Below are 26,404 nucleotides of genomic sequence, written 5' to 3' on the forward strand. Positions count from 1 at the left end.
GTGGTGGAGTCACTTCATTCAAGCCACAATAGTCCACAGTCAATCTCCATTCTCTGTCAGACTTGCATACAGGCCAGATGGGACTGTTGAAGGGCGAGCGGGTTTTGCTGATTACCTCTTGGCTCTCCAGTTCATGGATCATTTTGTGGATGGGGATCACGGCATCCCAGTTCACCTGGTACTGACAGCAGTGCACTGTCAAGGTGGCAGTTGGTACTAATTTTTCCTCCAGAAGTCCAGTTTCTCAGAAGTCCAACTGCAGAAGGATTCTCTGATAGTCCAAGCAAGGTGTTCAACTGCTTAATGTTCTCTGCCTCCACAGCAGCTATTCTAAAAGCCTATCTAAGTCCCTTTAGGTCTCTGCAATAGCCATTCTGGAGGAAACCTATGCCAGGAATACACAGGGCCTCTGAGTCGGTCACAAGAGGATGTTTTGGCCACTCCTTCCCAGTCAGGCTCACTTCGGCTTCCAACAGGATCAATTGCTGTGATCCCCCCATCTGTTTCAATGGAAACAGGTTCTGCCCCCACATGTCCCAATGGTATCAGGGTACACTGTGCACCAGTATGACACTAAGGCATTGTATTTTTATGGTTCTGATGTGCTGGGGCATTGGATCCACACCATCCAGAAGATCCAATTTTCCTGTGCCTCTTCCTGGATAGAGACAGGGCCCCTCTAACCCTGGTTATTATTTTCTTCCTGGGCATACATGGTAGAGGTACCTTCAAAGGGATCCAACAGATCATCCTCCCTTCTGTTATACCTGGCAGCTTGGTCATGGGAGACTGAGGCTGCCTTCACTTTAGTGGAACTTCCTCAGTAAGTGTTTTCCTCTTCGAATTCACAGACCTGCGCTGCCAGGACAGAAGTAGGTTTCCCATCCCACCTTCCCATATCTTCCCTGTAGTCACACAGGAAGTACCACATCTCAGCTCGTGGGGAGTACTCCCTCTCCCTAGCTGGGGCACATCAGGCTCTGATGTTGGGGAATGTGTCTCACACTGGTACCATACTGTTCTTCCTCACTTCCCTAATTTCTTTTAGGTCCTAAATCAAAGCAGACACATGAGCCTGCACAGGGCCATTGACCATACTCTCTAATGCCTTAGCCTGCTGGCAATGGAACCCACTGCTTCTTGGTTGTCCATGGCATTAATTGTTGCAATGAAGGTGCTGTATTGAGATGGCCCTAGCTCTTCCAGGGCCCACAACATCTGCCCTCTGCACCTGACCTTGTCATGATCTTTACCATGCTGTCCATACTTTCCATGAATTCCTCCACCTTGGCCATTTCTCTTGTCTCTCTGTTAACAGCAGACCTTTCATTAGGGGTAGAAATGAGCCAAGACACAGATTCTCATTTAACATGTAAAAGGTCCCAGTTTATTCTTCTTTACAGCTTAGCCATCCTGATTCTGGCTACAGCAAATTCCTACTGTTGGCTTTTCTGACAGACAGACTGCTAGCTATATCCAGCTGGAATATGACTGCAACTATTTCCTTACTGCCTCTGACTACAGGCATTTACCTAGCTCAATTATAATTGCAGGCTCCAGCTCTATGAGACCCAGAATAACCTTATAGCAAATCTTTTGCAGTAGCAACCCTCTTTTGTGTTCTATTCTTCTTTAGGTCTCTCTGGATCATTACTTCTTCCTCAGGGCTTCTCTACCTCCTCAAGGCCTTCTTCCTCTATCCTTCCCCCTGACTAGGGATGCACCCCTTTTATCACACTTATCTTTATTAGTCACAGCTTTGACCCATTAAGGGCAAGACTGGTCTTCTTTTGGTAATTAGTACAACTGTGACTTATCAGGGGCAAGGTCATTTGTAATCCCTTCTTCTACACCTACAAGGTACCAGTTGTTAGTCTGTCTCTTACCAACAGATGGGACAAAATTCCCTAAGAGAAAGAAACAAAAGGAAAAATCCTAACCCCCAACAAAGGTACATTGAAAACATACATATTTTCTAGTGGCAAAGATGTTCTATTGGGTAGATTTGGCTGATTCTATATAATGCTCTGTGAATCTCAAGGGATGTATGAAAGACAGCTCCTAAAAGTTACATGCATATACTATCATTGCCTAAACTACTTGTATTATTATAGTAGACTGCTACTATAATAACTGGCTAATTCTTAATTAATGTATAAATAAATAGAAAAAAAAGACAGTTATGCCTTGAAAGAAATCTTAAAATTTCTTTAATAGAAGCACCTTCCTGAACTGTTTCCCATTAAAATTAATTTCCTCTTTATGTTCATAATACTTTAAAAAGTAATGCTTAAAAATAACTATGATTAATTGTCCAAAGTCAATCTCCATTGCCTATTCACATAACATGACAAAATTACAGTGTTACCTGATAATGGCATGCTCCAAATGCTTCTTAAACTTAGTAACTGCTGCAGAATACATGCTAATTTGTTTGCACTTAAATGAACATTTCACAGAAACCCTAACCTAAGCAAAACCAGCTTATCAAGACTGTATGATGCAAGGAAAATTTAATGGAGTATTAATCTGTAACACTTAACTACTTGACTATTTTAAAATTTAGATTTTAAAGAGAAACATTTATTGGAAATTCAGATTACCCTTTGGAAATGAAAAAAAAAAAAACCAAAAAAACCACCAAAACCCAAAAAACCAAGAACAGAACAAAGAAGGCCACTGAATTCTGCAGTGTTATAGCAGGGATCTGAGGCCTTTCTTTAATGTCCCATGTAAAGAATTGGTCTCCCATGCTTGATGGTGCTGTGTCACTACTGGGGAATTAGCTCTGGTCTAAAACTTTTAGCTCATAACTTAAAACTCATAATGTTAAATCCTTCAGTCAAGAATTCAACTGTACTTGCATTAAGCAAGTAATGATTTTCATGATAATGTAGGCTTTTAGCTGGTAAGGACACATTATTATAGTTTGTAGTATCACAGCAGTGTGTCCTGTGACAAACCAATAGAAAACAAACTTAAGATTATGAAATTGCCCCAATAACTGTGTGAAGTATTTATAATATTACAGAATGCTTTTATTTTTTTTTTTTGAACCAATATATAAAATTGAATGTAAAAATTTTGGGAGACAGTTTAGAAGGAGAACACAAGCATTCTTTAGTAAAGTCTGTAAATAAATCGAGTAGTATTTGGAAACTGGTGAAATATTCATAAAACATGGAATTTTTTATCAGAGTGCTGCACCTTTCAAAGGCACTTAAGCATACTGAGAAATATTAGGTAACTATACTGCCTTGAACACAGCAAAGCATAGTTTAACCTCCTCATTTACAGTGATCAGGCTAGTTACTTTACATTTGAGATAATTTTACGCAACATTACTCCAAATTAAGGAAAAGCAAATTATTTGGCTTTGTTGCTTTTGTTGGATTGTGTCTGAAACTAATGGGAACAGGATTTTTACGTCACCTTCAAAAAATCCAAACGTATCAGGAAGTAAATGCTGTAGATTTTTGTTACTTCTAACAGAAGAGTTCTTTCTGTCTAAGACCTACCTAGAGTCTTATTTCTTCAAGCCTTTGGTTTAGAAGCTGATTAATTTTCTGACATACAGGATTTTATTGCTGACTACAACATGATAGCAATGACTGTCATAAAACAAAAAAAGAGATTTCTAGGGTTTTCTTGTTGTGGAGACATTTATGAGAGTGACACAATCTTCAAAATCAGAAAAAGCAAGAGTTAGACTTCTCTGGGCAAAGTGGAAGTGCTGGGCCAATGTAAAAACCATGGAAAAGGAATAACGTAAAGCATCCTGCCTCAATGCAGTATCAGTTCATATGATTATGTCCCCATAGTGTCATGCAGATGTTGCTGCTGCAACCTTGTTGATTTACCTAGGCTGGTTGGTTAGAGTAGGCTAAGAAAAGGGTCCAAGGAGTAATTTCAGGGGGCAGACATCCCTAAAGTTATGTGTGTTGCTGAACTTATGTTTGCTCAATTATTCAAAGACTCATGACACAAAAGAAGAAAGTAGTTCAGGAGAGTTTGGGAAAATGTTTCTCTGATTATCATCCTTACCTTCTATTAACTATTGCACCCAATTTTATTGTGTCAGTTCTGGTAATCCCTGCAAACATGTAAGGATGTAGCAAAGAGGCTAAGTGGCTGCTTAGGCAGCCTGACAATTCATATCACAGCTGCTATTCCAGAAAAGCTATTGCTGTTCTGAGGACACAGCAGAGCAAGACAGTCTGGGAAAGGAAGTCCAACTGAAAATTATATTTTACAGGAAAGGACAGTTAGCAAAGTTATCCTGAGCCATTATACTTAATCCCACAAGAAGTGGAAATGCTTAATATTTAGGTTCCTGGTAGTTTTTGAAGAATTGCTCTCTAGCACCCATATTTTTAATCCTTTAAGAGCTCTTCACACCTTTTGTGATCATATGGAAGGCAGCTAACATATCATGCTAGGTAACAATTGCTCAGTTTGGCCCTGCAGTCTTTAACGAAATAGTATCTTCACTAGAATCTCTACACTAGATGCTTCTTAGAGATGAAAGTAACATTCTTCTCTCTCCCACAATTCTCAAGGTGGAAAAAGTGGAAGGAAAAAAACTGCTGAAAGTCAAATGAAGAATAAATTACAATAAGCAGCAAAAGACCTTTGAAAATTATAACATCTTTCTGTGGACATTTGTATGCTTTTCATGGAATATTAAGTGCAACCGCTGTTTTAATAGAGAATTTCAGGGCCAAATGACTCTCATTTCCTTCTATTACAATACTGAAGATGTTGTACTTGGCTAACCACATTCACGTCCCTGTAACCAAAAGAAGATAACATCTGTTTATATCCAGAACACAAATCAGATGCTGAAAAGTTTACATGATAATTTGAGTCATAAAGACACAGCAGGACAGTGGGGAAGGATCTAGGATGAGAAAAAAAGGAAAGGTGGTCTGCCTCCCAACACTTCTTAGCTTTGTTCAAAGTATGGGGAGTGAAAGGAAACAGTTATTCTTCAGGAAAAAAAAAGGAGAAAAGGAAAAAAAAATTAACTTGAGATTTAGTTTACATTGCTATGTAGTCATCCCTACACACTACAAAGTTCTATTGGAGTTACATATTTTTGCATTTCCTATTATCTGTTCTACATCAAACAGGCTTTTAAAACTTTCTTATTTATATTTTAAATGGATTAATTTAAAAATCTTTTTTATCATTCTAATCTGCATAATGATGTCAGATGAACTCTATCAGAGAACTACTTTACATTTTAAATGAAAAACACAAAGTAGAAAAATGATTAAGGGTTGACATCAGCTGGTGGCTCCTTATCTAAAGATTTCTAAAACTGCTGTGGAGTGTCCATTTTTGTGCATCTACCAACTTTATCTCTGCATATAAAGTAGCAGAAAACAGTGTTCTCTGACGTGGCCTGTCCAATGCTTTATAAATTTTAACAGAAAATCCTTGAAATTGCATAATTTTCCCTCAGTGCCACATACCTATCTTCTTTACTCTTCACAGTAATCCTGCCTTTTAAAATCCAATTTTCTTACAAAGCAACATACACTTATTCCTGTAGCTAGTTTCAATTAATGCCAAAAGAAGCAGTAAGAGAACTACAACAGCAGCATCCCATTTTCAGTCCAGTGCTTCACTTGTTAAATGGCTATGCACTTTTTGTCCTGCAGAGGTCATAAGAACTTAATCAATTGATCAATCAATCAATCAATCAGTCACAGTGTTCAATTTTTATTTTTAGAGGTGGCAAAACCTATCTGCAAGCTAATGGGAAATGAATGGCAGTGATCTGGGTTTAAAGAAAGAAGATATTTTAGAATAAGTGTTGAATAGTAGCAGTGCTGACTGTAGAATTTGTCCTTATTTCTTCCTAAGAGCAAATAACATTTGCAATATATTATGGATACACCAGACATTATTTTTTCTATATATGTTTTCTCCTTTAACATCAGTGGAACCTCGTCTTGATGGATATAATAGCACTGAAATATATTCTCACTGAAAACCAAATATACATCAGTATACTTGGCAACTACTGAGATATTTTATGTGAACATAACTGTTTCCTCTCTAAAATTCATCATTACAATGCATGAGCTAGGACTGCCAGTTATGAGCAGACTGAGACACAGGGGAAGGAAAAAAGTCGGAAGAATTAAATGTTGTTGTATGTGCTTGCAGATTTATCTTTTTTGTATTACAAATAGCTTAAGGGCGAAGAAGACTGAGATAATTTTTCCTTAAGAATGGACTCTTCAAATCTAACAGGAAATCTTCAAATCTAAAGGAAATACTTAAAAAAATAATTTGGTTGCACTTGTATTTCAATAAACACATTATTTTTGAAAGTTTTCAGTGGAAAGTTGTGGCAGAAGATAAACCTTATTATCCTGCCAATGTCATTATATAAGTAATGCTTACAAGTATTAATGTATGAGTCATCAACAAAATGTTTGCTGAAATGCTACCTTCTGCACTCCTTGTGAGAATCTCAAGGAAAGTGAATTTTGCAATTACAGTTCTGAATGTTCAGCACCTTTATTTTTCAATGCTGTTAAGAATGATGAAGAACATATTTCAAACTTCACTAGCATATTTATTTGTTTGCTTGTTTGTATGTTTAATTATAAGCAAAGCATCCCACAAAGGGCGAGGAAGGGCTGAAAAAACCTTTACATGATCGTCTCTGTTTTTAAGAAAGTTAAATAAATTAAAAATATATCTGTGTTTCTGGTGCATAGGGTCATTTATTTCTGAAACCACTGATGGTCTGCACAAGAGACACACTAGTCTTTATTTAATGTGTTCCTGAGAAGAAAGGTTTTCAAACACAGCCTTTGTCACTAACCTCGCACAGGAACAGGTCCTGCCTGGAAATGGCCTTTGTGCATTGAACAGGAGCACTCTGGTGAGCCAGAGTCACAAATACCTTTGCAGTGCTGATAGCTGTACCTGCACCTCATGCATGTACCTGTACCTCACAGGTGTACCTGCATCTCACAGGTGTGCCTGTACCTCACAGGTGTACCTGCACACACATTAGCATGGGAGATAATAGCCCAAGAAGCCAAACAGCCACAGCACCATTGCCTCTTTGGCATGAAATGATTTGCCTGCTGCTGAGACCAGAGGAGGCCACAATCTGCACATGGCATTAAATTACTCTGTGAAGATGTCCCCTTCCCTATCATTTGTTCACTGGCCATTAATTTCTGTGAGTGGGGAGCTGAACTACTTTTTTATCTCCAACCTAGAGAAAGGCAGGTAATGATAATGTTTGGCTTGCAACTATATTCCTGTTGGTATTCCTATGGATGACTTGAGTGTAATGAGTTTTGAATGTGCTTTCAATCTATCACAACTTGTCAAAAAAAATCTTACCATGCTGCCATTATTATTTTTAAACTATTTTGAGTTTACTGGAGATTTAGGATTTTGCTGGAAATCCTAAGAGGGTGAGGAGTGTCTGTAACAGGCTTCAGCTGGAAGCAGCAAAGCTGATGAGAAGGTGTAATTCACGACTGTAATTACATCCCACAGTTGCACTGGCAGCTTATGAGGTAAACATTGCACACCTTACATGGTAGAGGTTTTAAACTGGGCACACATGAAACACAGAAGAGAAAATCTATGCACCTTTCAAGAGTGTTTTACCATCTTGTTCTATGTTAAATACCTCCAAACATGGATGTCCTCAGATTAACTCGAGGCATTAGGCTGCTATAATTGGAATTGTAGATTAATCACAGGACTACTCTTTAGCAGAGCTTTGTGAGCAGATTCCTATTTTGAGAAAACAGAAGCCTACATGTGAAAAACACATTTTATGCTGAGAAGACTGTATTAAATGACTCAAGTTTTCCATAACGGGTTTTTCTAGATTTAGATCAACTGTAAACTAGTCTTTAAACTATATGATTTTATAAGCTTCAGCAATAAAGTCATAACAATTTTAAACTGTAAAAGTCCACTATTAAACCATGCTTAGAGCAGGAAAAAAACAGGTCATATATCCATAAAAAGTCAGCTGGGGGAAGTATGGGAGGAGGTTCAAGTTTTCCAACCACCTATTTATAACTTTTATATGAAGGGTACTTTTAAGACAAAGGAAATAATTTCTGTCAAAAAGTTTTGTATACTCTGCCAGTCATTGGGATAGTGACCCCTTGATTAGGAAGCAAAAACCAGAAAAGAATGTTGTTGGGATGTTTGGGAACACAAGACAAACGATGGACTTTGGACCTGGTTAACATAAGAGATTTGATAACAGGATGCCTTGGCAAAAGCAAATGGAACTTTGAAAATTAGACCAAGATTGCAAGAAGATTCAATCAAATGGGTTTACTGGAAAAAGAAAATCCCATTAAACTCTGCAAGCAAGAGATGTTGTTCTATGCATAAGTTTGAGTATGTGATTTTAACCTAATCATTGTAGTACACATTACAAGTCTCCCTGAAATAATATATAAACGTTTGTATCTCACAATAAAATTGGATTCTGATCACTGAGTCAGTCTCCTCATCTCTTTCCACTGCTGACAGAATGTGGCAGAAAAGGAAGCAAAATTTTGCTCTTTATACCACAGAAGCTGTTAAAGTACTGAAGGAACTGAATGCAAGCAAAAATGACCAAATTATTTCTGAATTTGTGCATTGTGCACTTACATCCAATAACTTCTGTGGCTTGGAGATGAACAATTTTCATCTGTTTAATACAGCACAGTGCCTAAATGTTCTGACATAATGTCACACACCCCTTATTTGTATAATAATAGCTGATATTTCGGAGCCCACAGTGTGATATCCCCAGTCAGCCATCCATTAACCGCTCTTCACACATCTGTACTTAACTAAAAACTTTCCAGGATGGAATCCTACATTTTTGCCGAAAATCCTGGGGCAGAGAAAAATCTGTAGAAAGCTTATAGGACAAAAAGCAAGTATATGGAATAAAGAGATCCTCGTATTTTACCTCATCAACATCATACAACATTCCTTTCTTCCTGCCCTAAGAAGCTGGCTGTTGCCATTTTATTCTCAGCCTAATCACATAAAAAACATCACAGCTGTATATTTGAAAAGCGTTTGATCAATGCTTCTTGTTTCTAAAAGTATTCCTTAAACAGCAGTGGCAATTCATCATGGTAATAAATAAATAAAAATTAAATTTATGAAAACAGAGTGCTTTTAACAATGCTAGAAAAAGAAAAGTAATACAATCATACTGAATAGAAATTAAAATACAGCAAATCTGTAAAGCTCTGTAAAAAGTTACCACGGGCACAGGATATAAATCTTGCATCTTAAATTGCTCCTTTCCATTTTTTTCTGAAAAAAAATATCTGTTGGTCTCAAATATGCCAGTTTTAGTTTCATTTGCCTGACATCCTTCCCTACCAAGGTTGATCCTCTCAATATCTAACATGCCTTACAAATGCTCACAGGCTCTTGATCAGCATAGATTTCTGAGCTTTGCTGCACTTTAGCTTGATTGCCAGCTGCTCTACTGTTTAATACCTATTTTTCTACTCTGTTTTCTAGAGCTTTATTTCCTCATTTTTCTTTTCACTTGGAAACTGATCTACAGGTTGGGATGTCCTTGCTGTTCAACTCCACATTACGTGGAAAGCTGAAATTTTTGGAAAAACTAGTCATGAAATACCTGAAAAGAAAGGGGACTGGTAGAGGTGCTACACTAAGACACCATCTGGACACACATGACCTTCTCTGGTGAAGGGACTGCATTCCAACCTACCCAGTTTGTGTAGTCAAACAGGACACCTCTCACTGATCTGGTATATGTGACCTCAAGAATTACAAAATACAGACAAGGGAGAAGACAGTAGGGGGAAATGCTTTCTCCTGTGCTGACTATACAGCCATACCCCATGGTCCCCCAAGGATGTGCTCCTGAAAGTTGTAATGGTCAGCAATAGGATGGGTGATGAACTAGTTTTCCTGCGAGACTGAATTCCTGGTCCTTACTCTGTCATTACCCCATTCTTTAGCCTGTATTGATCTTAGCACATCTGAGGAGGACAAGGATGAAGACAAAAGTTCAGAAAGATGTAGCAAGAAAGTTGGCAGTAAAAGAGGGAGTTCAGTGACACAGATGAGGCAGCTGAGATCTTTCAGAACAGCGATCCTGAAAGCTGTGCCCAAAAGGCAGTGTGTTCTTCAGCTGTCAGTTCTGGTGCAACTCTTTATGCCTCTCTGTTTTTGACGCCATACATACCTACAGTCTACATTCAAAATGTGTGTTAAATCCCCCCATGCATCTGTCCTCACTCTACTTCTTATGAAAGCAGTTGTTTTAGTGTCTGGCAGTTTAACCACTTTGTATACAAGTGATGACAGCCTGTGGAGGAGTGACACAACTCTGTAACACCAAATAGAGTAGCAGCAATTAGAAGATGATTCCTATTTTAAGTGTCTTTGGCCGCTGCCACAGCAAAGGGTGAGCAAATGCTCTTTCTCTCACCTGCTTTGATTCCACTCTCCTCACTTTTACATTAATCCAGGATCTGAAGGTCTCAACAAATATGAACAGTACTGCAGAGCATGTGCCCCAGGCCACTCAGCATCACAATGAGTGGAGGGCTCAAGGTGGCCAGCTCCAGGACCTTACAAACATGAGGCAGTGCTCAAGACAGACCTAGAAAAGGGTGCTACATAGAAGTACCAGATGACCGTGTGTTCAGCCTTGTCTGTACTACTAAGGAAAATATATCTTGTCTGTCTGGGAGCCAGCTACATTACAGAGAGCTGATTGCAATTATAAACAGTTATTGCAGTAGAAAAGAGGGTAAATTAGAAGTATAGCCTGGAGAAACTTCTGAACCTCTTCATTCAGTAGTATTTGGTCTTGTGACTTGTACAGTGAGTGTGAACTCATCTGAGTTGTTTTCACCTCTGCCACACATTCAATATAGTACTCTGAGAAAATCCATTTAAATCTATTTATATACACTGCACTTCAGTTATGTGCAGACTGTATTTCCCCTTTGTCTAACATTGTTGTAAGAACTCATTAACTTTGAGTACACCAACGTTTTCATATGCTTATATACAAGCACAGGATAAGCAATGAATACAAAAATAACCAGTGATCTGGAAATTGCCTCTCTTTTTAAGAATTGTTTCCTGAAATTTTTTTAAGTGTCCCCGGAAAGTACTAACAGAAGTCCTAATCCAAACCCTCAAAGCACAGTCTCACTTTTTCACTTCTAGTGCACCTTAATGGCAAACCTGTCCACAAGAGCAGTTTTGGGAAGATAGCACAAAAAAGAGCCTGCAGACTACAACTCACAAACAAAGCAATACCATGGCATTAAAAAAACAAAAAAACCAAAAAAAGAAAAAAAAAAAGAAAAGAAGGTTTACCTGGTTCAGATCAAAGATATCAAACACTCGTTTAATGTATAGGTCTCCCTGTGGATCCAACCCTTGAAGATCCAAAAGTTTCTTGAATTCATGCAGACTAAGCAGCCCAGATGGACATTCCCTCATAAATTTGCTGTAATAATGGTGCATCTGTGCAGGGGGATCTGGTAAGGATTCTTGGGAGCCCATGTTGTTACACAGTAAGCGTCCCTTTTTGTCTGTTCACATTTGTATCTCCCAGGTTCAAAGTCTTGCTCATGACCACAGTTCAGGTTAATATGGCTTTTAAATGGCTATGTTAAACATCTTACAGCATAAGTTTCTATTTTTATGTAGTGCCTATCTCTACTCATGAGATTACCTTTAATGCCCAAGTCTAAAATAGATGGGATTTCAAATTGTGGCAAAGAGCACCATGGTCAAATTATAGTTTATCATGCTTCCATTGACTACAAACATGCCTGTTATTAAAAAAATAAAGAGGATATGATAAAAGTGATTGATTTTGAATTATGTACAAACCATTAACAACACACAAGAGTAATTCTGGAATAGTTGTAAGGAATATCTATAATTTTTGCTGCAAATAAGGGCGAAAAAATTGAGAGAGGGAACAGCAATGCCTGTAATTACGTCCTCTTTGCTGTAAGTGGATTAAGCCTTTCTAAAAATTGAGCCCTTTGGATTCCTCCTTGATGTACTTTTTATCATAAATATGCTGTGTAGGATCTTGTATTTGTGTGCAATTCGTATCCAATTTCTTCCCTCTCAGCATGGGTTTCCAGACATAACACAGGGTTTTGGTCACCAGCCTTGTCACAGAATTTGAGTGGAAAAGGAATCTTTTACAGTAACTTCCTTAACAGGAATCAACTTAGTCTAGTAAGTAAATTAAAAACAGGTTTGCTCTTGGTCAGTGCTGTAGTCCTGCTTTTTATTTTACAGCTTTCAGGAGCAGAATTCCTTCTTCTTCCATAGGCTCAGGGAAGGGGTTAGGTATCAGTAATACTTCTGTACTGATTAGCTTTTATACAAGGAGATGAGCAGCTCAGGGGTGTTACTATAGGACAAAGAAATGAGGAGCTATAAATACCGGTGTAAACATGTAGGATGTTAGTGAAACAGAAACAAGACACTGCCACTCATCCTTTTAATTTATAATCAGGCAAGTTTAAGAGCACAGTCCTGTGAGGTGGTGAGTGCCCATGAAAAATGGCAACCATCCTCCAGTCTGAATTCAGCCAGAGATCAATAAATATTATAGGATCAGGTCAGTTTTTGAGAAGGACTCCCATACTTCTAATGGTCTGTGCTTCAGCTCTCTCCACAAGGACACCAACAAGTTTATTATCATATGCTTCAAAATATGGCATTTGAGTAAGAGACCTTGGACACTTCTCAGGTGCCCATGAACCTCTGAAGATCAAACAAAAAGATACAGACATTGCCATTAGTTTAGCCAAAAGTGGTTCAATAGGCACAGAACATAGAGCAAAGTGGATAGTCAATGTGTTGCCTTTCCTGCAGATGACATCCCAGCTCTAGACCTGTTATGTGATCCCAGTGAGTGAGAGAGAATGGGAACACCCAGTGTAGGCATTTCATCCACAGGTGTGTGCTGGCTAGAACACTGAGGGTGAATGAAGGGGATGCAAGGACAAGGGAAGTGAAAGGAAAGCAGACAAACCTCTTGGGGATGCACAGTCTGATGACAATTCTGAACTTTCCTCTTCAGCAATCATGCCCTGCTCTTAAAGAAATGACCAGTGATAGTGTCAAACAGCAAAGACAGGTATTGTGGTTTAACCCCAAGTGGCAACTGAGTACTGCAGAAAGCTGTGCTCTCATTCTCCCCCCCCCCTGCCCCTGGTGGGATGGAGAGGAGAATAGGAAAAAAACTGGTAGAACTAGTGAGTTTAGATAGGAATAGTTTAATAATTGACATAAAATAAATATAGTAACTAATAATAATAATAATAATGCAGGAGAGGAATAAAACCCAAGAAAAAACTGGTGTACAATACAATTACTCACCACCTTCTGAGAGATGCCCAGTCCATCCCTGAGCAGCAATTGGCCCCTCCCAGCTCCCCTTAGTTTATATATTGAGCATGATATTCCATGGTATGGAATATCCTTTTGGCCAGTTTTGGTCAGTTGTCCTGGCTGTGATCTCTCCCAGCTTCTTATGCACCTCCTCAGTGGCATGAGACACTGAAAAGTCCTTTACTTAAGATAAACACTACACAGCAACAACCAAAGCATCAATGTGTTATCAATATGACTCGTACTAAATAAAAAATACAGTATTGTACCAGATACTAGGAAGAAAATGAACTCTATCCCAGCTGAAACCAAAATAACAGTATCAGGAACGAGACTTAAGCAGGCTGAAAATTTGACATGATATGGTTAGGTTAAAACCTGTCCATCAATAAGTCATCCAGTACTAGTCATTCTTCCTCTTTTCTCTCTTTCTCCTGGGCAGCAACAGCTCCCTTCCATCTCTTCATGTGACCTTGTACAGACACTGGTCACTGGATTTCATTCTAGGCACAGGGAACTTGGGAGTTGCGTACACATACTGATCCCTCTCTCCTCCCTCCTCTTTTCTCCCCCTGAAAAAAATACATTACTTCTGCTTGTTGCTTCCAAATAGCAAGTCTTGGGGAAGTGTGCCTACGGTGATTGAGGCACATGAGTGACTGCTGCAGTGCCTTAAAGAAAGGCCTTAGAAGTCCAACTTTGTGTCAGATTTTGTACATTCTGGCAAAAGACTTATAAGAGAATGCTAAGTCAAGGTTGGAATGCTTTTAAAATAATACCTGTTTTCAGAATCCCTTTAGCTTAATAGGAATAACTAAAACACCTGTAAAGATAGCAAAAGTGCCTGGGTAAAAAATAATCTGATTTACGGTTCAGTCTCACAGCATCCCTCACCCCTAGCAGGGGACTAGAACGGTACAATTTGATTGATGTAATACCTGACATAAAAAGAAAGGTGAGTTTTATGGGGCACAAAAAGACTAAAATTTATAACTCTCTGCATAGTCTGACATCACTTAATGAGCTGTAGACAAAGCACGTGCTGAGACAGTAGAAACTCTATAGAAATCACCTGTTCCAGAAGCCAAAGCCATTGGAGCATTTTTATTTATAAATAAAAATAGAAAATTGACAACAATGTGGAGACAAACTGAATAAATTAATATAGCAAAGACATTTCAAAGAATGCTGAAACAATGGGTGTAGAGACGACTTTTTTTATAGAAAACGCAGTGAAACATTCCTAATGAGCAATCTGTACCAAGTGAAGCTGATTCTAAAAGGTGAAGATAAAATTACAGTATGTATTGAGATGCCAAGAAACTTTCTGGAACCTGTACAATATTCTGGGAAACAAAAAAACCCATAAAAACAGGCAAAAGTGGGACTACGTGCTTACACTGAAAGTGATAGTCCTATAATAAAGATATTTGGTTCAAGGACAATCAATGCAACATCATGGGCACACAGAAAATGCACATTGCAGGTAAAGCAAAACTGTCTCTGTAGGGAACTATGAGAAAAAACCATCAGATTCCTTAGCTCTGCTCTGAAAATGGTTTACAAGTTCTTAGTTTTAGAAGGGATCATGTAATTTAGATTTCTTTACAAGTGAAAAAAGGTAGTTTTTTTGACAGAGGTTGAAAATAGAGGTTGAGCCTTTAAAAATAATAACCCACATCACAATGAGAGGAATGGCAGATTTGTCTTTACAAACAAGCTGTGGGTCTGCTGGTAGATAAAACTAGCACTGGGAGATAAAAGAAACAAAGGGAAGGAGTCCACTGATTGCTGAATGGAAAAAGATACTTGCTTTTACAAATAAACTTTAGGGTTGCTGATAAATTAGATTGGAGATTGAAAGATGAAAGAAACAATGGGGAAGAAAAACCATAAATTCCATAAGAATTAAAAATTAAAAGGGAGGGTTATACATTAGAGAGAAATCTTCAGTATCAGGTGTATCGGGAAGTCTGTACTTCTCAAGTACCTCAGCCAATGGGGAAAGAGAGAAGGGAAATGTGCCCAGGAAATTAGGATAAAAAGGGAGGCTGCATTCTCCAAAAATTTGAGAGACCCCAGGGGAACGCCCCATGGCCTCTCCCTTTATTCAAATAAAGTAACAGGACTCCTCTGTCTCCTTTTTGGACATAAACCTCTGGTGTTTCTGGATTAATTTTCCTAACAACAACAAAACAAAACTTCTCAGCAGGGTGATCAAGAACTAACTTGAAATATAAAAAAGCAGAAAACTAAAATCATAAAGATTACTTTCTCTTTCTTTTGGGTATTGTGAAAACAGTGGTACCTTGGCAGTAGGCAGCCCATACTACATCCCTGTGTTGTGGAGCAAGGAGGACACACATCTTTCCCCTCTGGTGGATGCAGCTGAATGCTACCTCTTTGAAATGTAATACAACAAAGAGAACTGCTATAGTGTGAAGTGACAAATGCCAAGTTTTACATGTATTTGAGTAAAAATCTTATATACAGATTTTTGTCTAAATTCATGTCATCTTTGCCAATTAACTTCTTGCATCTGCTCCAGCTCAATCCGGCGCCACTTTCTGTTTCCTTCCTTGGCAATTTCTATGTGGTGTTTTCTCTGAAAAAAGCCACCTCTCACTTGTGTGATTCAGCTGATGCTTCTATACTTTGCTCCATTTCTCTCTTTATCCATCCCTCTCTTTCCACCACTCCATTGTTATCAGGTGCTGGATCCTACCAGTGCTGGGTGCATATAGAGATCTGTCACTGCTCATTTCAGTGGCAGAGGGGCTCTGTGTGGGCAGGACCAGAGGAAGCATCATTGCAGGCATTCCCATGTCCCTGACTTCAGAGCATGGTTTTCTTCCCCCTATCCTGCCATCTCCCTTACAGTACCTTCCAACTCCCCATACGTGTGTGGCCACTCATCATCTGTAGCCAACTTCAGAGTCCGTTTATGTGTCTTAAGGTAGATGCAACCTACCTCCCAGCTCAAGAAGATCTGGCAGAGGTGTTTTCAGAGAGACTACCTAGACAGCCCAAATGAAAGAGAGTCATCTGGACAAGACATAACATTTTGGAAAGAGAAGGCTATCCTCCCAGAAGAGCTGGAATGGCCTATTGTGATAGACCTAGTCAGAAAATATACCTCTGAAGGCTTTCACTGTTAAGGGTTTTTTCTTTTGTCGTTGTTTGCTTTTTTGATTTTTAAGACCCAAACTGTTAGGCCCCAACCATCACCATCTTCTCCCTATGGACTACTCTTCAGTTTTCTAACTATTTGAATGAGCATTTAGCTTCTAAAGTCTGCATTTCTTCTATGCATGATACAAGGAGGAAGACCAAGCTGACCTTATTTCTTTTATCTTCATCAGAATGTAGCTTGCTTTTAAGGGCTGTACTTCTCTCCTTTATGAAACAGAAAGATTTTGCCCCAGTGAGACAAATTTCTAGTAGGACACAACCCCCTGGCCTGAAGTAAGAGGACTCACAAATTTTTACTAACTCAAGAGTGGGGAGGGGGAAAAGAGACGTCATTGCTGCTTTCTGTGGTGTTTAAACCCTGGCACCATTGTGGGATACACAATTGCTGAATTATTCTGTCACTGAAAACACTGGTCAAGCACTGGCCCAACTTTGCTAGTTCACAGCCACATTCCTTGTGTGCCTCCTACCATAGCTGTACAAACAAGTAACTGCTTGAGTTTTTGTATAGCTTTAAAACTGATAAAGAAGGCAGTGACCATGAAAGCAATACATCTATAAGGGCCTATTATGTCTGATTTCTTTTTGTAGTACTGCTTCATTATTCCTGACATGGAGATTAGGAGTATAGCTCAGTGAAACACATCTTGGTGATGAGAAAGTCAACTGTGCTTATTTTAGTTGTGTAGAGCCCAGTCTAAGAGGGTTTTTTTTGGTCATTAAACCAGTTACAGATGGAATTTTGTGGGTGTTGTTACCCACACATGCTACAGTGTGCCTTTATCTATAAATAACCAGCAAACCATGCATAATAAAATAACAAGTCTTACCCTTTCCACAGAACCTTTTGTAGTGCTGTTCCTTTAGTTTCAGTGATTATGGGAAGTGCTCTGAGATACCAATTTCACATTTTCCATTTTTTTAGTCCATGACTTACAATGAAGACCCACTGCTGAAGCTGTTATTTTCATTGAAGTTTCTAGTTGCTGAAGAGGTGCATCCTTCTTTGTCAGGAGCATAAGTCAGGAATACTTTCTTTTAGTAGCTATTGTGAATTCATTGATTTTCCTAAGCTCAGGGTGGGCAAGAGCTTTGGCTGCACCTTGTCAGGTGGGCATCAGGGAACTACAAGTGGGACTAACATTCCCTGCTATTGCTAACCTGCTACTATTCAGTGGTCTTATTAGAAATTAAGTGAAAGAGTCTTCCCATCCGGGGAAAATCTGAGAGGCCAATGAAATGTCCTGGCTCCAACTGGGACAACTAAGAAGAAAAAAAATCACGGAACTTTTCCGTGCTGATGAACTAGATGAGAGATCTCCAGAAATCTTCATGTTAATGGCAATAGATCCAAATACACTCTCACCCCCAACAATGTTTTGATGCCACAGGCTGTTTTCCTAAAGGCTTTCAGCTTAGACAAATTGGATTTTTCCAGTTAATAATGCTACATATAGATCCTTAAACAACTCTAAATCCTGGCTTCCTGTTTTTATCTGCCTACACAGCATGGCTATTTGCCAGAAATTTGAATTTTTTTTTTAATTTGTTTTTTTCTTTCTAGGAATAGAATCTCCTGAGTTAAGCACTTTGGAAAAAAAGAAAGCCAAGCCAATAAAGTCATCAGCAAACATTTAATTAAAAGACGAGGCTGTCTTCCCTAATTAGGGGCCGTTGTTTTGATTGGAGACGTTTTTCTTCCTGGCGCGTGAAGTCTTTCCCGAGGTGAGCAGACGCTGAGCCACTGGCATCTCCTAGTGGCCTGGGCTCGCAGGACAAGGGCTTGTGCTTTTGCTAAAGAGCGCCCTGGTATTTCTGGGTCCAGTAATCCCTGTTCCAGTGCTTTTCTGGGACACTGGAGAGGCTTTGTGGAGAGACACCTCCAAGGGTTGGATTTTGAGGCTGCCACTGCCAGCCCTCTCTCCCTCTCACTGCAGTGAGCAAACAACCACATTTATTCCTGTGTGTTGTTTCTGTCCAACTATCAGTTCTCTTTCTGATGGAGAATGAATCTCTAGTTTAGATTTTAACTATATTTTCAACATTTTTTCTCCATAGCTGTCATTTCAGTTCCACAAGTGTTTCAATTAATGTACAACTAAGAGGTGAGGCAATATTTCCTCCTTCCACTCCTTGAACATTTATTCCCATCTCTTTATACTTGTGCCTTGATTTTGTAAATTTTAATTTTTTTTCCTTTCACTTGTCTCTTCCCTCCCCTCAAAAGCTGTTATCTACTTATTCCTTTTTATTCCTGTTTTTTTTTGACTGACTTATCAATTCTTTCCATTTATCTTCTTGAAGTAAAAAAAAAAATCTTCTTTCTGATCTACGCAAAAATTGAAGTCTGCCTTCCTTCCACCACCCAGCTTTAAAAGTTGTTTTTTATAAGAGGTGAATAGGGAAGTAAAACAGCTGCATAAGTCTTTTACAAGATTTCTAAATAAGAATAAAAATGGCAATTATAAAATAAAGAAGAAAACCAGAAAAGATTCACTGTAACTGTCTGAAAATGCAGCTCTGAACAGAATTTACTTTAGAAATGGTGGGGAAAGTAATTTTGAAAAAGGGGCATGAAGACAAAAATATTCACACAACCTACCAGTAGTGAAAGGGAAAAACCTGAGGATTTTAAGGCTCTCATCCATCCCCACCTACAAGGAAACAAACTTGTTTAGGAGATTATTCTCAGGTGCTTCTGCAGGGACTCTCTTGAAGACAAAACATGACATTTATGCTCATGTTGTATAAGAGCTTGTGTCTGGTTTGCAGCCTTGGTATTCTTGCTAGACTTGAAATAGACCATACACCATCATTAGCATTGGGAAAAAATGTTCAGATCTCACAGAAATGTCTCACAGAAAATATCAGGTTTTTTAAATACAAACATGGGCGAAGTTCATATGACAGCACCTGAAGAAAGGGTATAAATCATAGCTAGTGAAATTTGGGAAGGGAGCTTCTTACGGAAAACAGATTCTTCATGACTCTCCAATTAAAAGTACATACTTCGATTTAACATCCTATGTAAACCAAGCATGGTATAAGTACTTTTCCTAATATAATCCTAAGGTTAAAACCAACTAGCAACATGTCTTTATATATATAATTCTGAAACAGCAGGAGCATGGGAAAACACTAAAAAGTAATCATATTGCTTCAGCTGCATAATCCACTTAACACACATATTCTGTTCACAGGCTCAGTGATGGGTTTTCAGATAATAAAGTGATAGAAATTTGAATATTTAAAGCATAGCACTTTTGTTATCATAGAAACTGGAAGCTGACAGAGTCATCTTCAGCAATTTCAAGTTCAGGGAGAAGCTTGTATTCACATAAGTTTATTGTTTGCATGGAATCTCACTTCCTAAAATCTAAATGCATGCATGCTGCAAGAAATTTCATCTCCAATTCTTTTCCTGATCCACTGATGTCATAGATCTGATAGTGATTTTTACCACTATGGCAGCAGAGAAAATTTGATCCTTGATGAGAGAAAATTAACATGCAGAATTCAGGGCAGATTGTGTTTGGAGGGGACAGGGTGAAGAAAACAAAAGAAAACTAATGGTGCAGTTGTCAATGTCAAAATAAAATGGCATTATGGCTTTTTACATCTGTACATGTTATGCCACTTTAGATCTTTGATTTACGTGTAGGATTTTTTCATAAACTGATAAAAAAAAAATCTTCTTTTAAGCAAGAGTTAGTTTCCACTGACTCAGATAAGTTGTTTTTCCCTTGATGTAAAAGGCAGGGCAGAGAGACTTGGTTCATCTAACTTGGAAAGAGCTGAGTCATCTTAAAGATCCTTTGTCTCTGCTAAGCATGGAAAGGAGTCTTGAGCTGGATTTCTGCATTAAGACCAGAATCCAGAGGACAAATACTTTTCCATTGTACTCTGCCTGAGCCATGCTCTTGTTAGAAGTGTTGATGCAGTCGGAGTGACCAAAAATACTATGGGGATACTGTTACTGAGAAAGCCATGCCAAGTCATAGAACTCATAAATGCTTTTCTCTTGGCAAGTTGGTATGAGCAGAGCTCATTCTGCTTGTTATGTAAAGCAGTCCCCCAAGCCAGCCTGAAACCCCACAGAATGATTTCACAGAAAACATAAATTACAACAGATAAATATACACAACATGTCTAACTAAACAGATGCAGTGTAAATGTCAAAGAGGAAACTTATGAAATCCTGGCACATTGTTTGAGAGGTCCTGGTTCTTGTTTGCCACCAGGTTTTCAATGAGGCTTTCACAAGACTTTATTCAAGGCAAAAGAAGAATAAAACTGAGCTACAGCTTATCTAAGTGCTATGTGTTGTATCTGAATAATGTAGCTATACTGTTGCCATTTAATCAAAAATAGACTTTTTATTATTATTTAAAGGAAAATGTAAAACATTGTAATAAAACATTCTGGTTCACTTGATTCATTTTCCTAAGGGTTTAAGCCTTTCTAACTACTAAATTATACAAATATATTGGGCAGGGATTAAAACTTGCCAGCCATTTTTCTGGGAATGGAAGCCCCATTCTTCATCTTGTTTCCATCTCCAAATGGATATAGACTATACAATCTTATGTAACTGACAATTCTAAATGTGCCATTCCTGTTCTGACTTCTAAATAACTTTGCCTGGTCCTATTGCTGCAGCTGAGCAACAGGTCAATTAAGAAAGCACACAATAAAATCTATGCTCAGATTAGTAGTAGCTAGTAGAGTATTGTTACAGCATCTTGCAGAACAGGAAATGAACATTGGCTATTTAGTGGGAGCACATTATTAAATAGTGAGGTTTTAAGCCTAGCAAAAGCAGTTTTACAGTGGATTTTATGAAGTCCTAAGGCCAAATCATTGTTAAATGTCAATAAAATGGGGGTAAGACTTCCAAACTGATAAAAAACTGAAGCATCTTTTTCTGTCTAAAATGGTACATTAATTAAAAAAGCTCTTCTGGGAATAGCAAAACAAAAGCCTAGACCCATACAAACTATGTCTTTTGTCCCCTAAAACCCCAAATGCTGGTACCCCAGCTCCATCCTGTATTTTCTCTAGGCAAAAGAAAACGTGCCTGATCATTTTGTCAGCCAACTGTTGCTTTAAACAATGAATAAACACTTAATTCTACATGAATGGGGCATTAATTCTGGGTGTGTCCCTGCTACCAAGCTGCCAAATTTTATGAAGACTTTAGGAACTGCCTAACTGAAATGCCTACTCTTTGAAAATTGGTGGAAATATTCCAATTGATTAAAAAGTTCTGAGGATGCCAGAGAAGAGGATGAGAGATTGATTGGTAGCAAGAGTCTAACTAATGTGTATATAACTTGAGAAGTTTAAGGCATACATCTTAATATTCCTTAGATGACTTGAGCAAACTGCTTCGCAGGTAATTAGCTTGTCGTAGTGGGACAAAGGCAATTAGGAACTTCTAAAATAAAAACAATACCAAAAAGATGTTCCCCCCTAAAATAAAAAGCCAAAATCCCCAACACCCAAAGCTCCCCACACTTTTCAAGATCACTGAAGTGTCAAGGGCTTTTTGCAGTGTACATTAATGCTTCAACAACTTAAACTGGAACAGATCTTAGGTGAGCTCAGACACTGTCCATGTGCGCTGTCCAGGAAGGTTAGCATTCATAAAGCTTTTCTGGGGAACTTAATGCATCAAAATTTTAATTCAAAAGAGCACAGCAAATTAACAATTTCTGCCAGTCAGGCAGACTGGAAGTTTGCTCATCATCTGTAATTAGCACATTTATTCAGTTAGGTGATATTACTTAATCACATTTCAGTATGTTTAACCATCTGGTAATTGGTAGTGGGAAGAAAAGAGCATGCAAGGAGCCTCGTTTTATAGGAAGAGTCCTTGAGGAATATGGAAGAAAGAATTACATAATTCCAAAAACGCAAGCTGAATTGGGAGTGGAGATGTGTATGGAAACACATCAGCAGTTTCTGAAACAAGTATAATTAATTACACAATTCTGTATCTCTGAACTCATTGAGATAAACAATGTGGGTAGAGAACATAATTGCTTTATTGATTTAATATTTTTTTATACCAAGATGGGCCCATCTGTTCTATTAGCTGAAAGCTGAGCTTGTATTATAGACAATTCAGCCTAAGCCTAATTTCTGTGACTCTTTTAGGGATTACAGATGACTCTTCACTCCTTTTGTCACATTTAGTGGAAAGTGTTACTGTGGCTTAAGGAGAAAATAACTCTGGGTGAGCCTTGAGGCTAGAAGGAACCTGCACGAAGGCTGTGTTGGAATAACACAAGACAGCAATGCATCTAACAGCTGCTGGACCTATCTTTAGCACGACCTAGGATGTTAAGCAGTAAAACTGGGATGATGGATCAAAACCAAACAGATGTGCCTTTGGAAAAGGGGGATTGACTAATACCGAATTAGGCCACAGAAGGTGTTCAGAATGAATCCCATGACAAGAAGGAATCTTATTGTGCCTGTATTGCATAAACTGAAAGCATTAATACCTATGGATCCAGCTGAACACCTTAGAAAGATTTTTCAAGCAGCTATATAAATAAAAATTCCAGTTATTATTATTAAAAATAACTATAAAAATCTGGTTTTCAAATATGAGAAACTATGTATTAGAATAGAGAAAGCATGTATTAGAATGACTGTATGCAACTTTCAAATTGGCAAAATGTACTGGGAACAGAGCATTCAACATTGTTTGCCAGCCATTCTTGGTTATCTGCTTGGAGTTTTCTATTGAATCGCTTCCATTACCTCTGAGCAGGGAGCCTGCAGCTGAGACATGTCTCTGAGTGCATCAAATGATCCAGCCATAAGAAAGCCCAAAAGTCAAGAATGCATTCTTACCTTATTCATGTCAAATGTGTGAAATACTTGTTCAACATAGTTGTTAGCTTCAGGAGTAAGTCCATGTAGATCCAGGACATGTTTAAATTCATGCAGGCAAAGCTGTCCAGATGGGCATTCCTTCATAAACTTTGTGTACCAGTGGTGAATTTCCATAGCATTAATGTCATCTGCTGATCCAGCAGCACCCATTGCATCAAACATACCAGGTAATCTTTTTCAGTATTAATTCATCCAAATGTTGATTCTTGCTTCCCAACAATGATCATTCAAACACCAACTCTGCCTTTGAGAGCTACTTTAAACCTCTTACAGATCACTACCAAGATAGACTAAGTAAATATAGCACCCTAGAAAGATTACTGGCACCCAGTTTTAGTACCCTGCGGTTTTAGCAGCTAATTAGAGTCTTTGTGCACAGTCAGTCTGCAGAGCCTCAGATGAACTGATTATACCAGTTCTCATCTTGTACTTGCATCTGTGGTACTAAAGGTGTTTAAACTGGATGAATATTGAAAAAGCAACAAGCAGGAACTTTGAGGGCAGTTTCTAAACCTTCATTTTTACAATTTATAAAGTTTTAACAAAAACTTAGAACCATATTAATAGTTGTATACGTTTTATGCAGCTGCCTTGGAGCTTGTATGCATTTTATGCAGCTGACTTTTCATTTTTATTATTTCTGAATATATGGTGATCCAAATTTTACCTTACAGGTCAAAACTGCAACACAATTTGACTTGTATAACCTGAAAAAAACTTGCTGTCTTTAGACAGCAGTTCTACAAGCAACTGAATGTCCTGTAAGCCAATGTTGTCTTGAAAATTGCTCCCCCACTGCCATTACTCTTTCAGTCTCATCCTTTCCCTTCCCTTAGGGCAGCAGAAGAGTTTGTGGTTGTGCTTGGGGACAAGTGTTAAAACAGATCCATGCAAAAGCTTGCAATAAGATTGAACACTAATAAACATAGTTAGCTTTAGAAAACATTGCTTACATTTTTGCATTGCCTGGTGTCACAATAGTGGGTTTTACAAGAGAACAGATAAAGTGAAGGTGGAAAAGGGTGGCCATAAGTATGGGAGGTGCAGGACTGCTGCTTCTGCTGCTTCAAAATTGTGGAAACTTGTGGTGTCATAATGGCTGTGCTATATTGCAGTACATAGCAGTGTACAGGTTTACAGCATTTAAGCCCTACAGCAGATACTATGGCATACAGTAGTTAGAAACTAAACTGGTAGAATGTAAAAATACAGCTGTTACACCTAAGGATACTGCCAAGGTGGTGTCTCACCAGTGGCCCTGCAGTGATGTCTCACCAGAGAAGGTGAGCACCTCTTGAGCAGCTTTGCCCTGGAGAGCAGGCCCCAGTCCCATTACCCTCAAGTGCTGTGCAGCTGCATGAGATCAGTCTTCCTCTGGGCCAAGGCTCCTGCTTGCTCAGTTGCAAAAGCAGTGTCACCAGTCAGGAGAGACAAATTTGATCTCAAGACAGCAAAGGAAGTGAATGCTACTGTTGGACATGTCATGAGTCCTGGTTTTCACGTGCCGGGAGGGATGAGTATTGTGGTGATGCATCCATGGGCTGTGCTCTGGTGGCAAAACCAGCTGGGTAAGCTGCCTCTGATACATAAGGTTTAGAGCCACAGCATGCAGGTTCCAGTGGTCCTCTAGTATTTTTAGGCAAATAAAGAGCTGTGATGTGCTACTCATGTAAGATCAGAATTGCAAGATGTTTTTCAGAGACGGGTACCAGCCTTCAATATAAAAGGGCAACAAGCTGGGCTGTTGCTGGAACAGACTTTCAGCACAAATTTGCACCTATGTTGCAAAAGCCAGAGTCTGCAGCTAGTGAGGGCAATGCTCCTGAGGAGGGAGAGAAGGGGGGAAAAGTGCACATGGATGCCTGGAGGACTTCAACAGAGACATATACTGTAGCTGTTATTAAAATGTGTTTTTTTTCCTAATCTCTACTCATTCCTTGCATCACTTTTAACAATCTCCCCAGAGCAAAAATAGCTGCCCACTAACATCCTGTCAGTTATAAGATCAAGACCTTCAATACTGAGAAACAGCAGGGATTTTCTTTATGAAATACTGAATAAAACCAGAATCTGAAATATGTGAAGTGCCATTTGGAAATATGTCACTTCATAATATCCCTAGCAGGCAAAGAATGCCATATTCTAAATAACAAAGAACAGCAAACAAAAGAAAGGTACCTTGAAATAGCAATCTTCAGTCTTTTAATGTTTTTCATAAAATTTAAATTTTTGATAATTAGGAATTGGAAATGCCAAACCAGAATTTCCCAAGTGTATATCTACCAAATTTCTTGTTCAATGAGAAGAGGAAGTTTTAAAAAACTCAAATGTTACTCAGTATTCTTTCCCCCCACTCCCTTAACCCCCTGAAATAACAGCAGCGTTCAAAGGAAAAAAAAATCAAAGCTTTGAACCACAGGTTTCAGAAGCCATAGACAATTATTTTGTACATATTCATTTTCAAACTTTCTTCTGAAAAAAGCAACAGCATAAATGGGGATATTAAGAAATAAGCCATCTCAGTCCTTGAAAATGTGTGTATTTCCTTCAGATGGCATGGAAGACTCTCTGAACTCTGTTGTTATTGTCCTTCTGGAAGACAACAAGGTAAAAATGTCAGAAAAATCTACATTTTATTTAAATAACTCTTCATGATAATCATCAAGCTATTCTAAATTATCTATTTGATGAATCTGAAAAAAACCCATCAAATTTTAAGCTGGAACATTTGAAAAAATAAGCATATGAACAAGCACGACATGCTTATCAGCAAAGGTCATTATTTAAAAAGAATTAAAAGAAAACATGAGAAGACTTCAAGAAGCAGTGCAATAAGCCAGACTGAAATGGAAACATGGAAGCTAGAATTAGGTGCAAGTAG

The 26,404-nt window shown here is 38.5% G+C and overlaps 1 protein-coding gene across 2 annotated transcripts in view; it reads right to left on the bottom strand.

Moving 5' to 3' along the window:
* The window catches only part of GUCA1C (guanylate cyclase activator 1C), a 39,859-nt gene extending 16,070 nt beyond the window's left edge, over positions 1 to 23,789 (bottom strand). Inside the window, exon 1 of one of the 2 annotated variants that reach the window (XM_038147323.1) lies at positions 23,482 to 23,789. In XM_038147323.1, the coding sequence (XP_038003251.1) occupies positions 23,482 to 23,685 (204 nt within the window). In that variant the 5' untranslated portion in view covers positions 23,686 to 23,789. Of the gene's footprint in view, positions 1 to 11,379; positions 11,746 to 23,481 lie in introns of those variants that run through there. The other variant, XM_038147332.1, reaches the window with a different exon arrangement.
* Between the last annotated feature and the right edge of the window lie 2,615 nt (positions 23,790 to 26,404).

This window comes from Motacilla alba, chromosome 1 (assembly GCF_015832195.1).
Source record: "Motacilla alba alba isolate MOTALB_02 chromosome 1, Motacilla_alba_V1.0_pri, whole genome shotgun sequence".
In the NCBI taxonomy this organism is placed as follows: domain Eukaryota; kingdom Metazoa; phylum Chordata; class Aves; order Passeriformes; family Motacillidae; genus Motacilla; species Motacilla alba.